At 47.2% G+C, this 20,754-nt stretch overlaps 1 protein-coding gene and 1 long non-coding RNA gene across 3 annotated transcripts in view; one reads left to right on the top strand and one right to left on the bottom strand.

Annotated features, from left to right (window-relative positions):
- LOC136610755 (uncharacterized) overlaps positions 1-10,502 on the top strand; it is a 114,073-nt gene extending 103,571 nt beyond the window's left edge. Inside the window, exon 3 of the long non-coding RNA XR_010790156.1 lies at positions 10,168-10,502. This is a non-coding gene — a long non-coding RNA (uncharacterized lncRNA). The remainder of the gene's footprint in view (positions 1-10,167) is intronic.
- A 1,166-nt stretch (positions 10,503-11,668) lies between these two features.
- NMD3 (NMD3 ribosome export adaptor) overlaps positions 11,669-20,754 on the bottom strand; it is a 50,199-nt gene continuing 41,113 nt past the window's right edge. For both annotated transcript variants that reach the window (XM_066600599.1, XM_066600605.1), the window contains exons 14-16: positions 20,085-20,191; positions 15,164-15,234; positions 11,669-11,992 (exon numbers count right to left, since the gene is read on the bottom strand). In XM_066600599.1, coding sequence (XP_066456696.1) covers positions 11,859-11,992; positions 15,164-15,234; positions 20,085-20,191 — 312 coding nt within the window. In that variant the 3' untranslated portion in view covers positions 11,669-11,858. The remainder of the gene's footprint in view (positions 11,993-15,163; positions 15,235-20,084; positions 20,192-20,754) is intronic.

Genomic DNA, 20,754 nt, shown 5'->3' with positions numbered 1-20,754 from the left:
GTACATCCCAAAAATTGGCCATGGCCAGCCAAGAGGGCAGGTGAAACCCATTAATCGCTTTGGTTAATGTGGCTTAAGTGGTAACTAGGCCTGGAGGCAGCCCAGTTTAACGAAAAATTGGTTCAAGTTACAGTTCTAACGCTTTTAAGCGCATTGAAACTTTTAAAAATTGTTTAGAAAAATTATTTGAGTGAGCCTTGTGGCCCTAAGAAAAATTGCCCGTTCAGCGTGATTACGTGAGGTTTCAGGAGGAGTAGCAGGAGGAGAAGGAGGAGGAATATTAGACACAGATTGATGAAGCAGAAATGTCCCCGTTTTGGATGGTGAGAGAGAACGTAGCTTCCATCCGCGGGTGCAGCCTACGTATTGCTTACGTATTGCTGCTGTCTGCTGGTGGAGAAGAGAAGTCTGGCGAAATCCAGCGTTTGTTCATCTTGATGAGTGTTAGCCTGTCGGCACTGTCGGTTGACAGGCGGGTACGCTTATCTGTGATGATTCCCCCAGCCGCACTAAACACCCTCTCCGACAAGACGCTAGCCGCAGGACAAGCAAGCACCTCCAGGGCATACAGCGCTAGTTCAGACCACGTGTCCAGCTTCGACACCCAGTATTGTAGGTGGCAGAGGCGTCACGGAGGACGGTCGTGCGATCGGCTACGTACTCCCTCACCATCCTTTTACAGTGCTCCCGCCGACTCAGCCTTGACTGGGGAGCGGTGACACAGTCTTGGTGGGGAGCCATAAAGCTGTCCAGGCCCTTAAAGACTGTTGCACTGCCTGGGATGTACATGCTGCTCGATCTCCGCACCTCCCCTGCTACCTTGCCCTCGGTACGGCACCTTCTGCCACTAGCGCTGTCGGCTGGGAATTTTACCATCAGCTTGTCCGCAAGGGTCCTGTGGTATAGCAACACTCTCGAACCCCTTTCCTCTTCGGGAATGAGAGTGGGCAGGTTCTCCTTATAGCGTGGGTCGAGCAGTGTGTACACCCAGTAATCCGTTGTGGCCAGAATGCGTGCAACGCGAGGGTCACGAGAAAGGCATCCTAACATGAAGTCAGCCATGTGTGCCAGGGTACCAGTACGCAACACATGGCTGTCTTCACTAGGAAGATCACTTTCAGGATCCTCCTCCTCCTCCTCCTCCTCCTCAGGCCATACACGCTGAAAGGATGACAGGCAATCAGCCGGTGTACCGTCAGCAGCGGGCCAAGCTGTCTCTTCCCCCTCCTCCTCATCCTCCTCATGCTCCTCCTCCTGTACGCGCTGAGAAATAGACAGGAGGGTGCCCTGACTATCCAGCGGCATACTGTCTTCCACCGCCCCCGTTTCCAAGCGCAAAGCAGCAGCCTTTATGGTTTGCAGGGAATTTCTCAAGATGCATAGCAGAGGAATGGTGACGCTAATGATTGCAGCATCGCCGCTCACCACCTGGGTAGACTCCTCAAAATTACCAAGGACATGGCAGATGTCTGCCAACCAGGCCCACTCTTCTGAAAGGAATTGAGGAGGCTGACTCCCACTGCGCCGCCCATGTTGGAGTTGGTATTCGACTATAGCTCTACGCTGTTCATAGAGCCTGGCCAACATGTGGAGCGTAGAGTTCCACCGTGTGGGCACGTCGCACAGCAGTCGGTGCACTGGCAGCTTAAAGTGATGTTGCAGGGTGCACAGGGTGGCAGCGTCCGTGTGGGACTTGCGGAAATGTGCGCAGAGCCGGCGCGCCTTTACGAGCAGGTCTGACAAGCGTGGGTAGCTTTTCAGAAAGCGCTGAACCACCAAATTAAAGACGTGGGCCAGGCATGGCACGTGCGTGAGGCTGCCGAGCTGCAGAGCCGCCACCAGGTTACGGCCGTTGTCACACACGACCATGCCCGGTTGGAGGCTCAGCGGCGCACGCCAGCGGTCGGTCTGCTGTGTCAGACCCTGCAGCAGTTCGTGGGTCGTGTGCCTCTTATCGCCTAAGCTGAGTAGTTTCAGCACGGCCTGCTGACGCTTGCCCACCGCTGTGCTGCCACACCGCGCGACACCGACTGCTGGCGACATGCTGCTGCTAACACATCTTGATTGCGAGACAGAGGAGGAGGAGGAGGAGGAGGGTGCTTTAGTGGAGGAAGCATACACCTCCGCAGATACAACCACCGAGCTGGTGCCCGCAATTCTGGGGGTGGGTAGGACGTGAGCGGTCCCAGGCTCTGACTCTGTCCCAGCCTCCACTAAATTCACCCAATGTGCCGTCAGGGAGATGTAGTGGCCCTGCCCGCCTGTGCTTGTCCACGTGTCCGTTGTTAAGTGGACCGTGACAGTAACCGCGTTGGTGAGGGCGCGTACAATGTTGCGGGAGACGTGGTCGTGCAGGGCTGGGACGGCACATCGGGAAAAGTAGTGGCGACTGGGAACTGAGTAGCGCGGGGCCGCCGCCTCCATGATACTTTTGAAGGACTCCGTTTCCACAACCCTATACGGCAGCATCTCAAGGCTGATGAATTTTGCTATGCGGACGGTTAACGCTTGAGCGTGCGGGTGCGTGGCGGCGTACTTGCGCTTGCGCTCAAACACTTGCGCAAGCGACGGCTGGACGGTGCGCTGAACTACACTGGTGGATGGGGCCGAGGACAGCGGAGGTGAGGGTGTGGGTGCAGGCCATGAGGCGGTAGTGCCTGTGTCCTGAGAGGGGGGTTGGATAGCAGTGTCAGGTTGGGGCACAGGGGGAGAGGCAGCGGTGCAAACCGGAGGTGGTGAACGGCCTTCGTCCCACCTTGTGGGGTGCTTGGCCATCATATGTCTGCGCATGCTGGTGGTGCTGAGGCTGTTGGTGTTGGCTCCCCGGCTGAGCTTTGCGCGACAAAGGTTGCACACCACTGCTCGTCGGTCGTCAGGCGTCTCTGTGAAAAACTACCAGACCTTAGAGCACCTCGGCCTCTGCAGGGTGGCATGGCGCGAGGGTGCGCTTTGGGAAACAGTTGGTGGATTATTCGGTCTGGCCCTGCCTCTACCCCTGGACACCGCACTGCCTCTTGCAACCTGCCCTGCTGATGCCCCTGCCTCCCCCTCTGAAGACCTGTCCTGAGTAGGCATTGCAAACCAGGTGGGGTCAGTCACCTCATCGTCCTGCTGCTCTTCCTCAGAATCCTCTGTGCGCTCCTCCCTCGCACTTACTGCCCTCACTACTACCTGACTGCAAGACAACTGTGTCTCATCGTCCTGCTCACCCACAGAAAGTTCTTGAGACCGTTTGCGGAAGTCCCCAGCCTCATCCCCCGGACCCCGGGAACTTTGCAATGGTTGGGCATCAGTGACGATAAACTCCTCTGGTGGGAGAGGAACCACTGCTGCCCAATCTGAGCAGGGGCCAGAGAACAGTTCCTGGGAGTCTTCACGCAGCTGAGCAGGTGTCATTGGAGTGGAGTGAGGAGGCTGGGAGGAAGGAGGAGCAGCAGACAGAGGATTCTGATTTGCAGCAGTGGACGGCGCAGAACTGCGGTTAGACGATAGGTTGCTCGAAGCACTTTCTGCCATCCAGGACAGGACCTGCTCACACTGCTCATTTTCTAATAACCGTCTCCCGCGTGGACCCATGAATTGTGCGATGACTGTCGGGACGCCAGAAACGTGCCTCTCTACTAATCGCGCGGCAGTCGGCTGCGATACACCTGGATCAGGAGTTTGGCCTGTGCCCACACCCTGACTTGGCCCTCCGCGTCCTCGGCCGCGTCCACGTCCTCTAGGCCTACCCCTACCCCTCAGCATGCTGTATTACCAGTGATTTGATTTCACAGGCAGGAAATAAATTGGCGCAAGACTGCAGGCCAAATATAATTTTTTCCCTTTTTTGAAAACGAAAGGCCCCATTGCCTCTAGTGAATGAATAATCTAAGTTTAATAACTGTGCTGTGGCCCTGCTAATGTGGCACAGAACTTGAGGGTAGCAGAGTTATTATAACTCTGGCAGAGCAGGTATTTTTTTTCCCAATTAAGGAAAGCAAATGGCGAAGCCAGGAGTAAAACGTAGCTGGGTGCGTCTGATTTTTAAACGTTGCACACGCAGCCGACACGTGTCCACCGCCCTTAGGACGGACAGAGGCAGGACAAATAGAATTTTTTTCAGTTTTTTTCCACCAAAAGGCAGCACTGCGTATATTCAATGAACATGAGAAGTTTAATAACTGTGCTGTGGCCCTGCTAATGTGGCACAGAACTTGAGGGTAGCAGAGTTATTATAACTCTGGCAGAGCAGGTATTTTTTTTCCAAATTAAGGAAAGCAAATGGCGAAGCCAGGAGTAAAACGTAGCTGGGTGCGTCTGATTTTTAAACGTTGCACACGCAGCCGACACGTGTCCACGTGTCCTTAGGACGGACAGAGGCAGGACAAATAGAATTTTTTTCACTTGTTTTACAAGCAAAAGGCCGCACTGCGTATATTCAATGAATAATAACTGTGTTGTGGCCCTGCCTACACAATTCTTTCCCTGCAGTATCAATGGAGGGTGCAATGCTCTGCAGAGGCGATTTTGAGAAGAAAAAAAATATGCAGCACAGCTAACAGCAGCCTGGACAGTACTGCACACAGTTAAATATGGCCCTAGAAAGGACCGTTGAGGTTCTTGAAGGCTACACTCACTCCTAACACTCTCCCTAACTATGCAACACTTCTGTCCCTAATGCCGGGTGCAACGCTCTGCAGAGGCGATTTTGAGAAGAAAAAAAAATTGCCACTGCTAACAGCAGCCAACACACAGCTATCAGTGGCCCTAATAAGGACCTTTGGGGGGTCTTGAAGCCTACACTAACTACCAATTCTTTCCCTACAGCAGCTCCGGTACAAACAGCACTGTCCCTCATCTAACTCACAAGGCATCTGAGGCGAGCCGCGGGAGGGGCCGACTTTTATATTAGGCGGACACCTGATCTCGCCAGCCACTCACAGCAGGGGGGTGGTATAGGGCTGGAACAACACAGGAGGAAGTTGTAATGCCTTCCCTGTCTTTCAATTGGCCAGAAAAGCACGCTAACGTCTCAGGGAAGGAAGTGAAAGTAACCCGAACACCACATGGTGTTCGTTACGAATAACGAACATCCCGAACACCCTAATATTCGCACGAATATCAAGCTCGGACGAACACGTTCGCTCATCTCTAATCCACAACCTATTGGACCTCGTGGGCTACAATTAACTTTGTGATGGTTCAGAGGCATACAAGATTCAAAAATGGACAAAAGAAAGTTTTTAGGGTAGGGCTGCATGGTTACTAAAGCCACATCATGTGGCTAAAGATTGAACTATAATGTAAGGGAATGTGGTTACATTGCGATTCACAAATTGCTGTAACCAAAAAATTGCCAGAAGTCCAAACATAATGAATTTCTTGTGATCGTTGGAGCACAGCAACTTGCAAGCCCCAATGCAACCACCTTTATTTACATAAGGCTGCATTCCCACGAACGTATATCGGCTCGGTTTTCACGCCGAGCCGATATACGTCGCCCTCATTTGCAGGGAGGACAGAGCCAGGAGCAGGAACTGAGCTCCCGCCCCCTCTCCGCCCCTCTGCACTATTTGCAATGAAAGGAGGCGGGACGGGGGCGGGGCTAAGTTCCAAGAATTAGCCCTACCCCATCCCGCCTCTCCCCATTGCAAATAGTGCAGAGGGGTGGAGAGGAGGCAGAGAGGGGGCGGGAGCTCAGTTCCTGCTCCTGGCTCTTCCATCCTCCTCCCCCCCCCCCTGCAGATGAGGACGACATATATCGGCTCGGCGTGAAAACCGAGCCGATATATGTTCAGGTGAATGCAGCCTAAGGGTGCGATATATCAGGGCCATAATGAAATCTATGATGTATACAATGTTCAAAGTTGCCATATAGTCCTATGTGAAATGTGGGGGGAAAAAAAAAAAAAAAAAAAACACAAAATTTCTTACCGGTAATGTTTTCCATGAGCCCATGACAGCACCCATGAAAGACCGCCTCTTTAAAGGAAGGAACACCGTTCACCTCCTCAGTTCTGTAGCCAGATCCATGGACCATTTGTGACCCTTTTCTATTTTTTAGTTAGACCTAAATTTTTTATTTTTTTTATTTTTATTTTTTAAACAGCACTTGAACACAACAGTAGGGGGAAAATTAGCAGTGCTGTCATGGGCTTGTGGAAAACAGACTACCAGCAAGTAGTCTTCTTGTTTCCCTTACGCCCATGACAGCACCCATGAGAGAGTAAACTAGACAAATTAGCGTGGGGTTGGATAGCCTGAAATACTATTACTGACAGCTAATAAACTCATTGGATTGGAGAACCCACCAACCATGTACTAGTGAAACGCCAAGAAGCTGCCTTACAGATTTGACTTAAGTACTGGTTTGCTCTACTCCTGGTGCTAAAACTGTGCAGCATAACCAGATAAATGTTTCAATCCTTCAAAGATATATAGCAGTTTGTCAGTCCCCAAGATCCAACTGGTCCCGGTTGTAGTGGTTTCTTTATTGCCGTCATCCGGACTATGGAACTTACCTCGTAGGATCTTTAAAAAAAAAAAAGAGAAGGAAGGATAGTTACAAGAAAAACATCCCATCAAGACATTGTGTGCGGGATAATACATCCTTATAACCAGTCCAAACATAGGGTTTAGTTTAAAGCTGGAAGCTTAGGAGGGTTCTTGAAGCTAGCTCATCAATGAAGAATACCCAGCTGAATTTAGATTATACGATCACAATTTGACTAGACATTGAGAGTGTAAGGCACCCTATAGCTAATCCTTCACATAAGGATGTGAATTTAGAAAGATGGCTTCTTGTACAACCTTTTCATAGGTGAACATTCACCTGGTCTTACCCCAGGTAACCTCTTTATGCCCCAAACTACAGTTCATGCTCGTTCTGTTCTTATGGAAGCATCAGAAGAGTCTTACCTCATTCAGCCTTTCCACAGTATCCTTTACCAAGGACCAGACTTGAAATGATATGGTAAGGAAAGAGGCTTTGTCTACTGACCTTTCCACTAAAGACCACAAGCTAACGGTTGGGCCCAGAGGCCCCTATGCAAAAGGCCCTGGAGACAATACAGACAATGACCAAAGATGGAGGCCGTACCAGTAGCACAGTCTGTCAGCTCAGAGGCTATATCACCGCAGGCCACAAACACTGAAGTTATTCAGCTGTGAGCCATAAGCACTAAGGGGCTTATTATGAATAGGCCATGGGGCTTATTCACATGAGCGCATATCAGCCCCCGTTTTCACGGCCAGCCGATATACGATACCATCTGATGCATCAGATTCCAATGCATCAGATCAGATGGGCGTATTCCCGCGGCGAAAAATCACCCCGCCGGCCAATATAGAGCTGGGCGCTGTTACACCGAGCAGGAAAGATAGTCCTGCAACTAGCTTTCCTGGCCGGAATACAGCAACTGCCATAGACTCCTATGGGAGCCAATGACAGCTCCCTCCCCCTTCTCTCCTCCTCTCCACCCCTTGTCGGCTGCTTGCAATGTGAGGGGGCAGGACAGGGGGCGAGCTAGTTGCAAAGCTCCGACCCCTGCCATTTCTGGCTGCCGACAAGGGGCGGTAGCTTAGCACACTAGCTCTCACCTCATCCCACCTACTCCTTGTAGAGAGTCGATGAGGGGGAGACAGCTTAAGAGAGCTAAACTGTTTCCCCCCACGCCCAACAGCACTGTGGGCTCAGCATATATATGCCGGGCTTGTGCTGTCCGAACGGGCGCACAAACGTTAGATTTGTGCTCCGTTTCACATGTTTTTATGGCGCTGGCGGGCGCACGCAAGAATGCTTATGGCCGGGTGATAGAGTCCATAGGCAGAGCACTAGAAAATAGCCATCTGGTCCTGAGTCTGCATAATGAGCGCAGATAGCCATTGCCTATCATTTCGGTTCTTGTGCGGTTAAGGCAAAGGTGGAATCCAATCCCTTCTGTATGCAAGGATATTCCACACTAAGGACTGGATGGAGATCCACTTAGAACACACTCATTTCTCTACCCTGCTCCAATTAGTGGTGATACTAGGCGTTGCCCAGATCAGTGCACACCTGACCTCTATCAGCTGATAAAACAAGAGGCTGCATGCAGCAAACCTCCAGGTCCAGCAATACAGGGAGCATTCCACCACTAGGGGGTCTCCCACACCTGCAGTAGAAGGATCTCACAAGGCCAAGAAAAAATAATCTGCCCGTCCCAACCTCCAAAGACAGGGGAGCACAGCATCCACCAGGGTGCAAGAGGATGATTCCAGGCTTACCCAGTGGAGACTTGCACAGGACAGGTAACCCTTTGTGCCATAGAGTTTGGGAGTGAGGCTTTGCAGTCCCTACCTTTAGACATCTGGAAGAAACCTTGGAAGAGCAGAGATCGGCAGAGCAGCTACCCCTCAACATTGTCTAAACTGTCCTATGGCCAGAAAACAGGAACTGAGGTGGCAGTGACAACCTAAGTGACCCACGTCCGCATGGACATGGCCGCAGTCCAGTCTTCCTAAAAAACATTAGATGTTTCGGTTCTGACTGGAGGTGAGCTAATAGATGGACCTACAGCCCCCAGGGTCACTGTTGGAGGGTGAACCCCTGGACTACCACTACACTATAGAAGACTGTTTGTAAAACGAGATATTGCTTGACTGATGTCTGCCAATCTCGTACTTTGGTGAGAGCGTAAAACATCTGTGGCTCTGGCCAGGCTCCAGCCTGCGGCTCATCCTGCAAGCGGAGACTACGCCAGAGCTGCCTGCAAAGAAAATGCAGGCTGGCCACCATAGGGGATCCAGTCCTAGGCAAGGCTTCACTGTTCCGGAGTAGAAAAAAGTGGCGATGTGTTCGCAGAATTCGTGCGAAGTACTCTTTCCATGTAAAAGGTAACACCGCTCTACAGCAAGGCCAGATGAATGCTGATAATTGGGTAAAACACTGTTGTCCATAATACGAGATATTGTCCGTCTGGATGTAATCTCGTACTGTAGCTAGAGCACAATTGGTATGTGGCTCTGGCCGCCCCTATCCGCTTGTCATCCTGGACTCGGACACTGCTGTATGGCTATCTGCAGGGAACTGCAGAAGGGGCACCAGGGGAGCTACCGATAGGGAGGGCTCAACCGGGTCCGGAGCAGACATGAGGGGCGATAAGTCCAGAGAATGCCTGTGCAAGTAATCTTTCCACATGGAGGGTACCACAGGTCTCAGCAAGGCGGGAGCCATGCTGGCAATTAGCTCCAACACAGTTGTTCGTAAGACGAGATATTCTCTGACTGGATGTAACCTCGTAGTGTAGTTAGAGCACGCATAGCATGTGGCACTCATTAGCCCCTGTCTGCGTGTCATTTTGGACGCTCTACACTGCGCCAAGGCCGCCTGCAGGGAACTGAAGGAGGGGCAACAGGGGAGCTACTGACAGGCAAGGCTCCACCCGGTGCAGAGCAGACATGAGGGTCGATGAGTCCAGAGAATCCCTGTGCGAGTACTCCTTCCAGTATGCTAGGTACTACAGGAGTCAGCAAGCCCAGAATCATGCTGAGGCTGGATTGGGTAGGGAAGAGACAAGACTATGGTGCCTAGGAGGGGGCCATAGTGTTTGGGGTGAGTGAGGAAGAACTACCTCATGGAGGGTTGCCCAACACTGGCCAGTTTTGTGACACACAGGCCCCATTGCCACCCACAGGCCGCTTCCCGGTCTCCTGCCATTAACAGCGAAAAAAAACGCAGCACAGCGGCATTACACAGGAGAAATGCACGATCAAATATCAAGGCTGCACTGTGAACCTCTACATAGGCCGCATGGTGGCAAAATGCATCACAGTATGCAAATGCCGTGCAGTGGCAAAATAGTGCACGACACGCCATGCAGTGGCATTGCAGGCTGGAGATAAACCGATTTCCATGGTGAAGCACACGATGGTCTGCGAGCTTCATGTGGCTCCTGAGCTACTGGTTGAGGCCACTGACCTAGACAGTTTTGATACATCCCAGAAATAACTGTAAAGAAGTGAACATTGACGCAAGGGGAAAAAAAAAAAAACACACACCACACACACAGAAACCTTGAAATAAATAACCTACAATACTGTGTAAAGGTTTTAGGCGGGTGTGGATAAATGCTGCAAAGATTGATTTTTTTTTTCCCCCCAAAAAAACAAAAAAGGTGTCTTATTGACTCCAAATTTATTTTGCAGCAGGACGACAGCCCCGAACATTAAGCCAATGTCATTAACAACTGCCTTCAGCATAAAGAACAAGGAGTCCTGGAAGTGACGATACAGCCCCACAGAGCCTTGATGTCATCATCCAGTCTGTCTGGGATTACATGAAGAGACAAAAGAATTTGAGCAAGCAGACATCCACAGAAGATCTGTGCTTAGTTCTCCAAGATGTTCGGAACAACCTCCCCGCCAAGTTCTTCATAAACTGTGTGCACATGTACCTAGAAGAATTTATGCTTTTTTGAAGGTAAAAGGGCGGAGACACCAAATATTGATTTATTTTTGATTTCTCTTGTTCATTCACTTAGTAGTTTTATGGTCCAATTAACAAAATGCAAACACTTCTATTTATGAAAACATTCTTACTTTGCAGTATTCTTTCCACACTTGCCTAAAACTTTTGCACAGTTCTGTATATACAGACATAGCAGATTGTAACTCGTCTGTGATAACTTGCCACAGTAAGTTATTTTATCTTAAGCCATTAAAAACCTTCTCATCCTAACCCAGCAAAAGTCTATGTAAAGAAACTAAAAGTGTGAACCGTGCGGGGGGGGGGGGGGGGGGGGGGGGAAGAGTTATAACACGGCAAGAGTCATGTTAAACTTTGCTGCATTTGTAGTTTATCCTTACAATAAAAGGTAGCAAAGAAGTGGCAGCATAAGATCATGCAGAAAAAAAAACTCTTTAGTTAAAGAACATGGATATCATACCTTGTTTCATCTGTTAATGGCTTGAGAAAGACCTTGATTAGGTCGAAACGTTGCCTATTTTTAACTACGAAACAATAAAAATGTTCCTTTAACTAAAGAGTTTTTTCTGCATCATCTTATGCTGCCACTTCTTTGCTACCTTTTATTGTAATTTTGAAGGGGCATAAGTCCATAGCCCCGAAGTTGGCATTTTTGACCACTGGAGGTCTTTGACTTTGGTCTCCACCCCCCCCCCCCCCTCCCCTCCCCTAAAGAAGTCCTTTCCGTGGGGGTTGTGAGTGTGTTGTGGCTCTTTTCTTTGTAGTTTATCCTTACTACAGCACAGAGCGTTATTATACTAATACACAAAACTAAAACCTCAGAATTCAACCAGGGGACTATCATACACCAATTTGAGTAGCTGCGCCTACCATCTTTGAGCCCAGTCTCCACATCTTAAGACTTCTCCGAGGTGTAAAGCAGGTCAACAAAGAAGACTTCATAGAGCTGCAGGTAAAGTCTTAGATTGGGTTTAGTATCTATCTATCTATTAATATTAGAAAGTAAACCTGAAACAGAATCCACCTTGCAATGAAATTCCTTTATTCTTATAAAGCGGCCACAAACGTGAGAAGTCCTCTCGGCAGCTCGCGATTCCTGTGATGTTCCCCCTTCCGATGTATGCGAGTGGTAATCTGTCCTGCAGCCACCTGCAGTATGTGTTGTACTCATCAGCTCTTTAGAAGATGTCAGCGCAGAAAGAAATATAAAATTACATTCCAAACAGCTTAAACATTTGTTATTTTAATATTTGGCAGTTGGAAGGGAAGCACACACAAGAGCTTAGTGTACAGTAATCCAAGTTCAGAGAGAAATATGTATGAGTGCACGTTTCAGATAGTTCAAAATTAAATTGGACACATTTTAAATCCTCTTCTATGAAACGCACCAGCGGGATGCTTTGAAGCAAGTCTATTCTGTCAGCATTTCTGCCCCTTCCCCACCGGTGGCATCGTGAGAAATGTGAAGATCTTCTAACATCTCTGCCAGGCTGATTCTGGGAGCTCCCTCCTCATCAGTGTCACTCTCTACTGGTATGTTAGCATCTGAAAGAAGAAAAATCAGCATGAGCTCCAAATTGGAGCAGACCAAAAAGTGCCGGGGAAAGCACATAATGCAGGTTGTTAAGGAACCTCAGCATTCTCTGGAGTTCTCGAATAGACACGCAAGCGTGTCAAATAAGTGCAAACAATTCAGGAGCCGTGCATTTTAAATATCTGGGTTACGGATTCTACATAAATATCTCTCTATACACACACGGTCATTACGATATAAAGGTATATTTTAGGGGGTGCTAAATGTACCCACTAAATGGCACTGCAAAACTGCAATACGTAGGACTACATCGCACTTTTCATTCTGGTAATTAACCCTTTCCAATCCAATTTGCATCCTGGTTTTCCTAGGGGTCTTACTCCTTTTCTGCTTTAATACAACAGCGCTATCTGCTGGCTAGAGCCAGTACTGCATGAGGTGACACGTTGGATAGGCTCCAACAGCAGAGAGGCTGGCAATATACAGTAAGAGAACCCCGACAGACTGCTTCCTACATCGGAGCTGTACAGCCTTAAATCATAATGTCTTCAGACGTCAGACAGTGGATTGGAATGGATTAAAGGGCTGAGCAATGTGGTCTTGGTCAACTGCCATGTAGATAAAGGGATGTGCAGAGACCACTTAACAGTTTTGAAAGGTTTAGGGGTATTTAGTTGGTGTATAGAAATCAATTCCCTAGTTCATAGCAAGCGTGTATCAACTACAGGATATTAAATAAGTTGTCTATCTTATCGCTATTGACTGTGATGGTTGAATAGAATCCACTATTATCTATTTCAGTCTGAAGAGAGGCTGACTGCAGTGTTCTTCAATGGGGTGACTAATAGAAGACCCAGAAAATGGCCCATGATCACCACTTTATTGCTTATATTTCCAGCTCCGAGTTGCTCATGATATAATATTTATAGATCTTTGCAGCTTAAGTGATGCTAGTTTGGGATAAAACCACGCCAAGCTTCGATCAGAATTGCATTGAGAGCCTCTGTCATTGATACAATAGGCCTTTCCAGCATTCCTGACAAACACCACCACGGTCTGCAGTTAGTCATCAAATGATGGAAGCTCTACACACCTCATTAACCCCTTAAAGGGGTTGTCTCGCGAAAGCAAGTGGGTCTATGCACTTCTGTATGGCCATATTAATGCACTTTGTAATATACATCGTACATTAAATATGAGCCATACAGAAGTTATTCACTTACCTGCTCCGTTGCTAGCGTCCTCGTCTCCATGGCTCCGTCTAATTTCGCTGTCTTCTTGCTTTTTTAGACGCGCTTGCGCAGAAGGGTCTTCTCCCCTTCTGCTCGGTCCAGGCACGAGCGGCGTTATGGCTCCGCCCCCTTCTACGCGTCATCGCGTAGCTCCGCCCCGTCACGTGTGCCGATTCCAGCCAATCAGGAGGCTGGAATCGGCAATGGACCACACAGAGCCCACGGTGCACCATGGGAGAAGACCCGCGGTGCATCGTGGGTGAAGATCCCGGCGGCCATCTTGGAGAAGGAAGAAGAAAGAAGTCGCAGAGCGGGGATTCGGGTAAGTAATATATATATATATATATATATATATATATATATATATATATATATATATATATATATATATATATATATATATATATATATATATATATATATATATTTTTTTTTTAACACATCCCTTGGGTTTGTCCTGCGCCGAACGGGGGGGCCTATGCAAAAAAAAAAAAACCCGTTTTATTACATTTTGTCTAGGAGATGAGGTGACGGAAAAAAGCACAATTCTGGCTTCTTTTTTCTGATGACGTTCACCATGCAAGGTAAATAATGCGTTACTTTGCTAGATCAGATTATGGCCACCTGCAGACGGCCAGGTCGGATCCGGCTGCAAGAAGTCTCGCAGCTGGACCCAACCCATGCGCCTGCAGAGAGCAGCGCGGAACTCACCCGCTCCCGCAGCTCCGGCTCTTTCATGTGCCGGCTGCGCACAGTGCAGCCGGCGGCCGGTGAGTGACGTGAATTAGAGCATGCCGCGGTTTGTTTGGTGTGCGGGATTTCGTCTGCAGGCGGTCTTTTACAGATGCAGCGATACCAAATGTATTTTTGTTTTATTATTTAGATTATAAATATAAAAGGTTTTGTTTTTCTATAGCTTTTATTACTTTTTATTTTTTTATCAGTAAAACTTTTTAAAAAAACTTATTTTCACTTTTTTTTTGTCCCCAGAGGGGACAACAACTTGTAATGCTTTGATGGCTCCTGCAGTATGATGTAATACCATAGCATTACATTATATGGCGATCTGACAGGCATTCTATCAAGCCATGCCACATGCATGGCTTGATAGGCAATTTGCAATGACAGCCCTGGAGACTTTCAGAAGGCTCCCGGATGCCATGACACCTGCACGGCTCCCTGTGATCTCATCGTAGGGAGGGGCGAACATGACCCCGAAACATCAGTTGGGGCATTTAAATGCCAATGTCAGAATTGACAACGCATTTAAAGTTTTGATGAGCAGCGCGGCTTATTGGAGCTGTTGCAGGTGGGTGCTGGCTGTAAGAAACAGCCGGCAGCTGCGATGTATGGAGAAGGATCGCCCCGTGATCTCTCTTTATACATACCCCGAAGCTGCAAGACGTAACTGTACATCCTATAGTGCTAAGGGGTTAAAGTCTATAAGTGTTCGATTAAATCCATAGGAAAACTGGAGGACACTACTGTGAATAGAGCATTGATTACCAATAATGTGGACAATCCCCATAACATTAGTATTTTCCTAGACAGCCAGTCATAATATAGGATTTCATTTTACAAGTATCACCACTGCCACTTGACCCCACACTAGGCTACAAGTATTCGAATCAGGGTTTCATGGAACTCATGTGTGGCCATAGACACTGGTGAAGCAGGATGCAGAGTAAACTAATTTACACAAATGTACACATGCCCCACTATGAAGTGGATGTTAAACCAAAGACCTCTAGAATGGGAAAAAAAGCACAAGAAAATCAGGGTTGCTCCCTGTGGCAAAATGTTGTGAATCACTATTACTACTTGTTGGAATTTTACTGTTTGCAGCAAAAAGTATATTTTCGGCATAAAATAAAAATAAACGAAGTAACAATAATGATAAAGCATCTGCATGGAAACAAACGCCGTCCTGGGTACGGTAGATATCCTTACTTTTGTAAATGTTCACATTTTTCCGCAACACTTCATCTTCTTCTAAGTCTTCAAGGAAATCTTGATATTGCCTGTTAACAAATAAAACACATAATTAGGCATAACTGCAGATTAACAATTCTTTTAGTTTTACGCAACAGTAGTTTGGTTAAACATAAAAAGAAAGAATTTAACACCCTGTCATCACAAACTAATAATGGCATCTACCTTTATCCAACTAGATTTGGTCAATTCCCAGAAGTCAACCTGGGCAAAACTGTAAGAGGTTTGTTGGATGTTGGGATCCTCCAAGACACCAAATCAAGTACCCCGTTTCTGGGAACTAACAATAGGATTGGGGAGATTCAGTAATACAATTCTGCCATGTTTCGGTATATCTGCATGGTGACATGTATTGGAGCACATACGCCAGTCTTAATAAAGGGGTCCCATCAGACCAAGCACTGCAGGACAGTAGATGGCTCATAGTAGGAGAGTTCGTTGGCAGTAAGTTTTCATCAATTTCTACCTGGTGGGCTTTTACCTTAGGAGGGGGAGCGCTGATAAAGTAAGCTAGAATATGTACGGTACCATCTGAATTGTGACCATTAATAAGCAGTTGGTAGCAATGTCACTACTCCTATGTCCCTTGGTGGAAAGCCTTTCCAGAATAGCAAAGAAGCTGAGGTCAGGCCTCTGTTGGATCAAGTTTTCTCAGTGAACCATTTTTATGGTCCTCATTATGTGCAAATGGGGCACATCAGACATCAGAATCACTCATATTAACCCTTTAATGGTCTATGACATACAGTTATATGTCATGGAGGTTTGGGGATTGTATGGAAGGTGATAGATAGCTGATCCCGTTTTATACAATGCGGGTGCCAGCTCTTTATCAGGCCTCCGTCACACAGGGCGTTTGCAGAAAAGCAGCGGTTTTCAATGCTGCGTTTACTGCAGATTCTGCCCGGTTCCAGCAGTGTTGGCATGCGTTATGCCAGCGTTTTGGCTGCGTTTTCAGCACAGATGAAAGAAAGGATGCTAAAAGAAAAAAAAAAAAAAAATCAATACTCACCTAGCCGCTGCCATCCGGGTCACAGCCGCTGATCTCTGTTCCCCCTGCACTAAGAAATCTTGCCATAGACAAGGTTTGAGAACCCCACCTCCAGCAATAAATTGCTGTAATTGGTTTTCGGCGCAGGCTCGATGCCCAATCACAGCAATCTATTGCTGGAGGTGGGGTTTTCAAACCTTGTCTACGGCAACAGATTTGTCAGTGCAGGGGAAGCCCAAAACGCGGTACCAAGTTTTGCCACGTTTTCAGCAGTGCTGAAACCGCTGCCCATTCATTTCAATGGGCGAAGCAGGGCTGAAAACGCATAAAGATAGAACATGCAACGCTGTTAAAGCACAGCGTTGAAGACGCTGCATTTTCAGCCTTGTCTGAGCAGCCCCAAGGAAATGAATGGGTGCGTTGTACAGCGTTTAGCGCAGCACAATAACACCTGTGTGAGGGAGGCCTTACAGCTGACACCCACCAGCAATAGCTATGATCGCGGATGTTAAGAGTAAATGCCCACAGACGGAATTGCTATGCATTTCCCACTGCAGAAAAATGCGTGGGAATTTCTCAGCTATTTCTGCGTGCCAAAGCTCACATGTGGAATTCTAACACAGATTTCCGTGAGCAGGGAAAAAATGCGACACGTTCTATTTTCTGCGGATTTACTCTGCGGGAGGCCTCATGTCCACAACTTAAATAAATTTACGAAATAAGCGCGGGTCTCCCACGCACGTGAGCTGTGTCCATAGGGAATCATTGGGCACCCACAGGTAAAAACCACAGCATGCTCCATTTTTCTGCGGTTTTCCTGCACGGACGGCTCCTGCGACTTCTACTGAGGCAAATGGAAGCCGTTCGGATCCACGGCACGTCCACGGCTGTCACTGCGTCCGTACCGGGGACTGCGGGAAAGCAGGAGTTTCAAAAAAAAAAAAAAAAAAGAAAAAAGGAACGCAAATGAGTGCGGCATGCCGCCGGTGTCCCAAGCGCATCCGCCGTGCAGAAGAAAAAAAGATCCGGCCGCGATGGAGGAGAACTCCGCAGCTTCCAGACAGGTGAGTATAATGTATTATACAATGTCATATCTGCGGGCCAGGTGGAATCCGCTGCGGGATTCTGCATGGGAAAACCCTGCAGGCCTGTGGACATTAACCCTTATGAAGACCGCAGAAATACGCAATCACTTCCAGGCACTTTTTTTTTTTTTTAATTGTGTTACTCCCGCGGCGCTCATGGGGATGAGCCCTAACCCTTTAAAAATGCCACCATCAATTCTGACAGCAGTATTTCAATGCCCTAATCAGAGTACGGGGTGCTGTTCGGTTATCATGGCAGCTGGAAACCTTCTGAACCCCCCAGCGCTGCCACTGCAGATTGCTTATCAAGCCATGCTAGTACTACGATGGTATTCCAGCATACTGGAAGAGTGATTAAACCATTGCAAGTTCATGTCTGCTATGGGAACTGGGATAAAAATAAAAAAAAAAAGTGTTATCAAATCAAAAAAGGTTTACAAACTGCCCCTTTTGCCATATTTATAATAAAATAATCTTTAAAAAACAATTTGGTATCATTGTAAAGTCCTATCAAAGTAAGGCATTATTTACCCGGCACGATGGTAGTCAGAAAAAAATAACACACAATGCCGGAGTTGAGCTTTTTTGGCCCCCTTTATGCTATGTAATGTACAAGTCCGGCTACATTTATGGATAGATAAGATAAGTGAGGATTTTTTTTTTTTTTTTTTGGGAGGTTAATGAAAGTTTTATACACTGTGTGACTGCTGACACTTGATGCTGATAACTTACTCTGATATGACTAGGATTCCTGATTTTGTTCAGTGGACAGTGTCTGCTTCAATCTCAGATACATTGTATGCGCTAGCTAGCTTTCATATTATCACTGGTCTGCATCAGGGGAGTGAGAGGGAAGTGCAGGGAGCAGTGGAGATAACAGACGTGATAGTCACTGTATTATACATCCTGTACATCACATAGGGACATATTGCATAGGCATTAACATACATGGCTGACATAAACCTTAACTACTTTAACCCCTTCCCGCTCCAGGGCGTAAGTTTACGTCCTGGGAGCCTGGTACTTCCCACAACAGGGCGTAAACTTACGTCCTGGGGATAGCGCGAGATCACATATGATCCCGCGCTATCCCGCAGCGGGAGCCGGCTGTCAGTCACAGCCGGCGTCCCGCTGCAACAGCTGTGGTGAAAGTCCCCCAGAGGGACACAAATGTTGTAAAAAAAAAAATTTAAAGAATTTTTAAAAAATGTAAAAAAAAAAAAAATTTTTAAAAAGTAAACCCCCTTTTTTTAGCATAAAAAAAAAAAAAAAAAAAAATAGGTAAAAATAAAATTTAAACCCCACATATTTGGTATTGTCGCATCCGTAACGACGCGTACAATAAGTTGCACATGCTTTTGACTGCACGGAAAAAAGCGTAAAAAAAAGCTAAAAACGCAATAAAAGTCATCAAAAAAGCCGTGTGTACCCCAAAATGGTACCAATAAAAATTACAGCTCGTCTCGCAAAAAATAAGCCCTCATAGAGCTCCGTACATAGAAAAATAAAAAAAATTGCAGGACTTTGAATGCAGCGATTTAGAAAAAAAAACTGATTTCCAAAAAAGGGTTTTTATTGCAGAAAAGTGGAAAAACCTAAAAAAATGTAAGTTTGGTATCGTTGTAACCGTACCGACCCGCAGAAAAAAATGGATTGTCTTACATATGCTGTATGATTAATGCTGTAAAAAAAAAAAAAATCTATGGCAGAACTGATGCGTTTTCTCTCCCTGCTATCATAAAAAAAAAATAATAAAAAAGTTTTACACTGTAGTCTATGTACCCAAAAATGACGCCGATAAAAACTACAGTTCGCCACCCAAAAATCAAGACCTTATACTGCCGCGTCGAAAAAAAAATAAAAAAGTTATGACTTGATAAATAGAGAAGAAAATCCGCCAAAAATCGTTGCATCCTTAAGCCCAAAATAGGCCATGTCATGAAGGGGTTAAGCAAACTTTAAAAGGGTTTTCCAGTTTTTAAAAGGTGTAGGTGCATTACACGGAGTGAGATTAGTCACTTACTAGTGGACTATAGGTAGTTGGGATGTCTCTGCTAACCAGGTTACCATGCAGTTACAAATACAGGGGTCGGGGCAGAAGCAGCAGGAGCCTCCACGCCGATCTTGTGTAGCGGCCAGCACTTTAACTGCAAGCACAGCTTGCGTTGATTTCAATGGGAGCCGTGCCTGCAGTTACAAGCACCAGCCACTACATGGGAGGTCAGTGTGGAGGCTTCCGCTTTGACCTGTGTATTTGTGGCACTGACAACATACGCCCGCGAGCTACGGATCCCAGCCGATCAACTACTGATGACCTATCCTGAGGATAGGTCATCAGTAATATTCTCCCTGAACAAGCCCTTTAAGAGAATCCAAGATGATATTTCTACTGCTTTACACCATTCCAGCTAAAAAGTGAGATGGCACAGAATAATGCAGCCCCTCAGCCATGGAAACTCCTAGCTGGGGCAAATATAGACACTGTGCCCACCTGCCCTGGTCACTCCGTGCATCTGCAGACTATAAGCCTAGTGCCAACACATACCTGCATGCATGAGGTGTATGCTAAATACTGCAAGTGTATCTTCAATACCATTTCCTCTAACCACATATAGTGTGATATCTTAGCGTTAGCTGCAGAAAGTTTGAACGATTGTCATCTTTTGACTATAGAGTTACCCTCCATAAATAAGGCCTACAGGAGTACATGCCTTCTTACGACACAAGTGTTACTAATGTAGCAATCATCTGTCAGATGACAAAACGTCCTACAGACTATGAATGGTGGTTACTAGATGCAGACCTTTCATCATCCGTGTCCTGACCCTCCTTTTCTCGGTCTAGCTCTTTCAGCTTCCAGTTTCTCCGCCGCTGACGTCTGGTGCGGTCATAGCTCTTCTTGATCAGAACCTGAACGGGGGGAAAAAAAGGAAATTTAAAAAAGGCAAGCTAAACCGTTCTCTTTCCAAGTCACAATTAAAAGGGTTATCATCTGTGACCTTGAAATTGATTCCCTATGCTTAGGAACTGATCATCCACCTCAGTGTTTCTTAACTCCAGTCCTCAGGGACCACCAACAGGTCATGTTTTCAGGATATCTTATGGTAAAAACAGCTGTGGCAATGTGTGAGGCACTGATGATAATTACATCACCTGGCGGTCCCTGAGGACTGGAGTTGGGGGAACACTGAATTATACTAGACCGGTGGGGAACTGACCTGCAGCACACCTGCTGACCAGCTGTTTGAAAGGGCTGCGGCCACTACTAAAAGTACAGAGCTGTGCCCGACAAACAGAGGGTCCCTGCTGCTTTTTTTACTGATTGGCATGGGCGCTAGGAGCTGGTCCCACAGTGCTCTCCTTTACCTGAAGTTCTCGCCCGTGGCTAAGTCATGGCAGCTTGGGGCCTTGGCAAATTTGTAAACGTATATTAAAGGGGTGGTCTCGCGAAACCAAGTGGGGTTATACACTTC

This window comes from Eleutherodactylus coqui, chromosome 1 (assembly GCF_035609145.1).
Source record: "Eleutherodactylus coqui strain aEleCoq1 chromosome 1, aEleCoq1.hap1, whole genome shotgun sequence".
NCBI lineage: Eukaryota > Metazoa > Chordata > Amphibia > Anura > Eleutherodactylidae > Eleutherodactylus > Eleutherodactylus coqui.
This window is presented reverse-complemented; position numbering and strand designations above follow the sequence as displayed.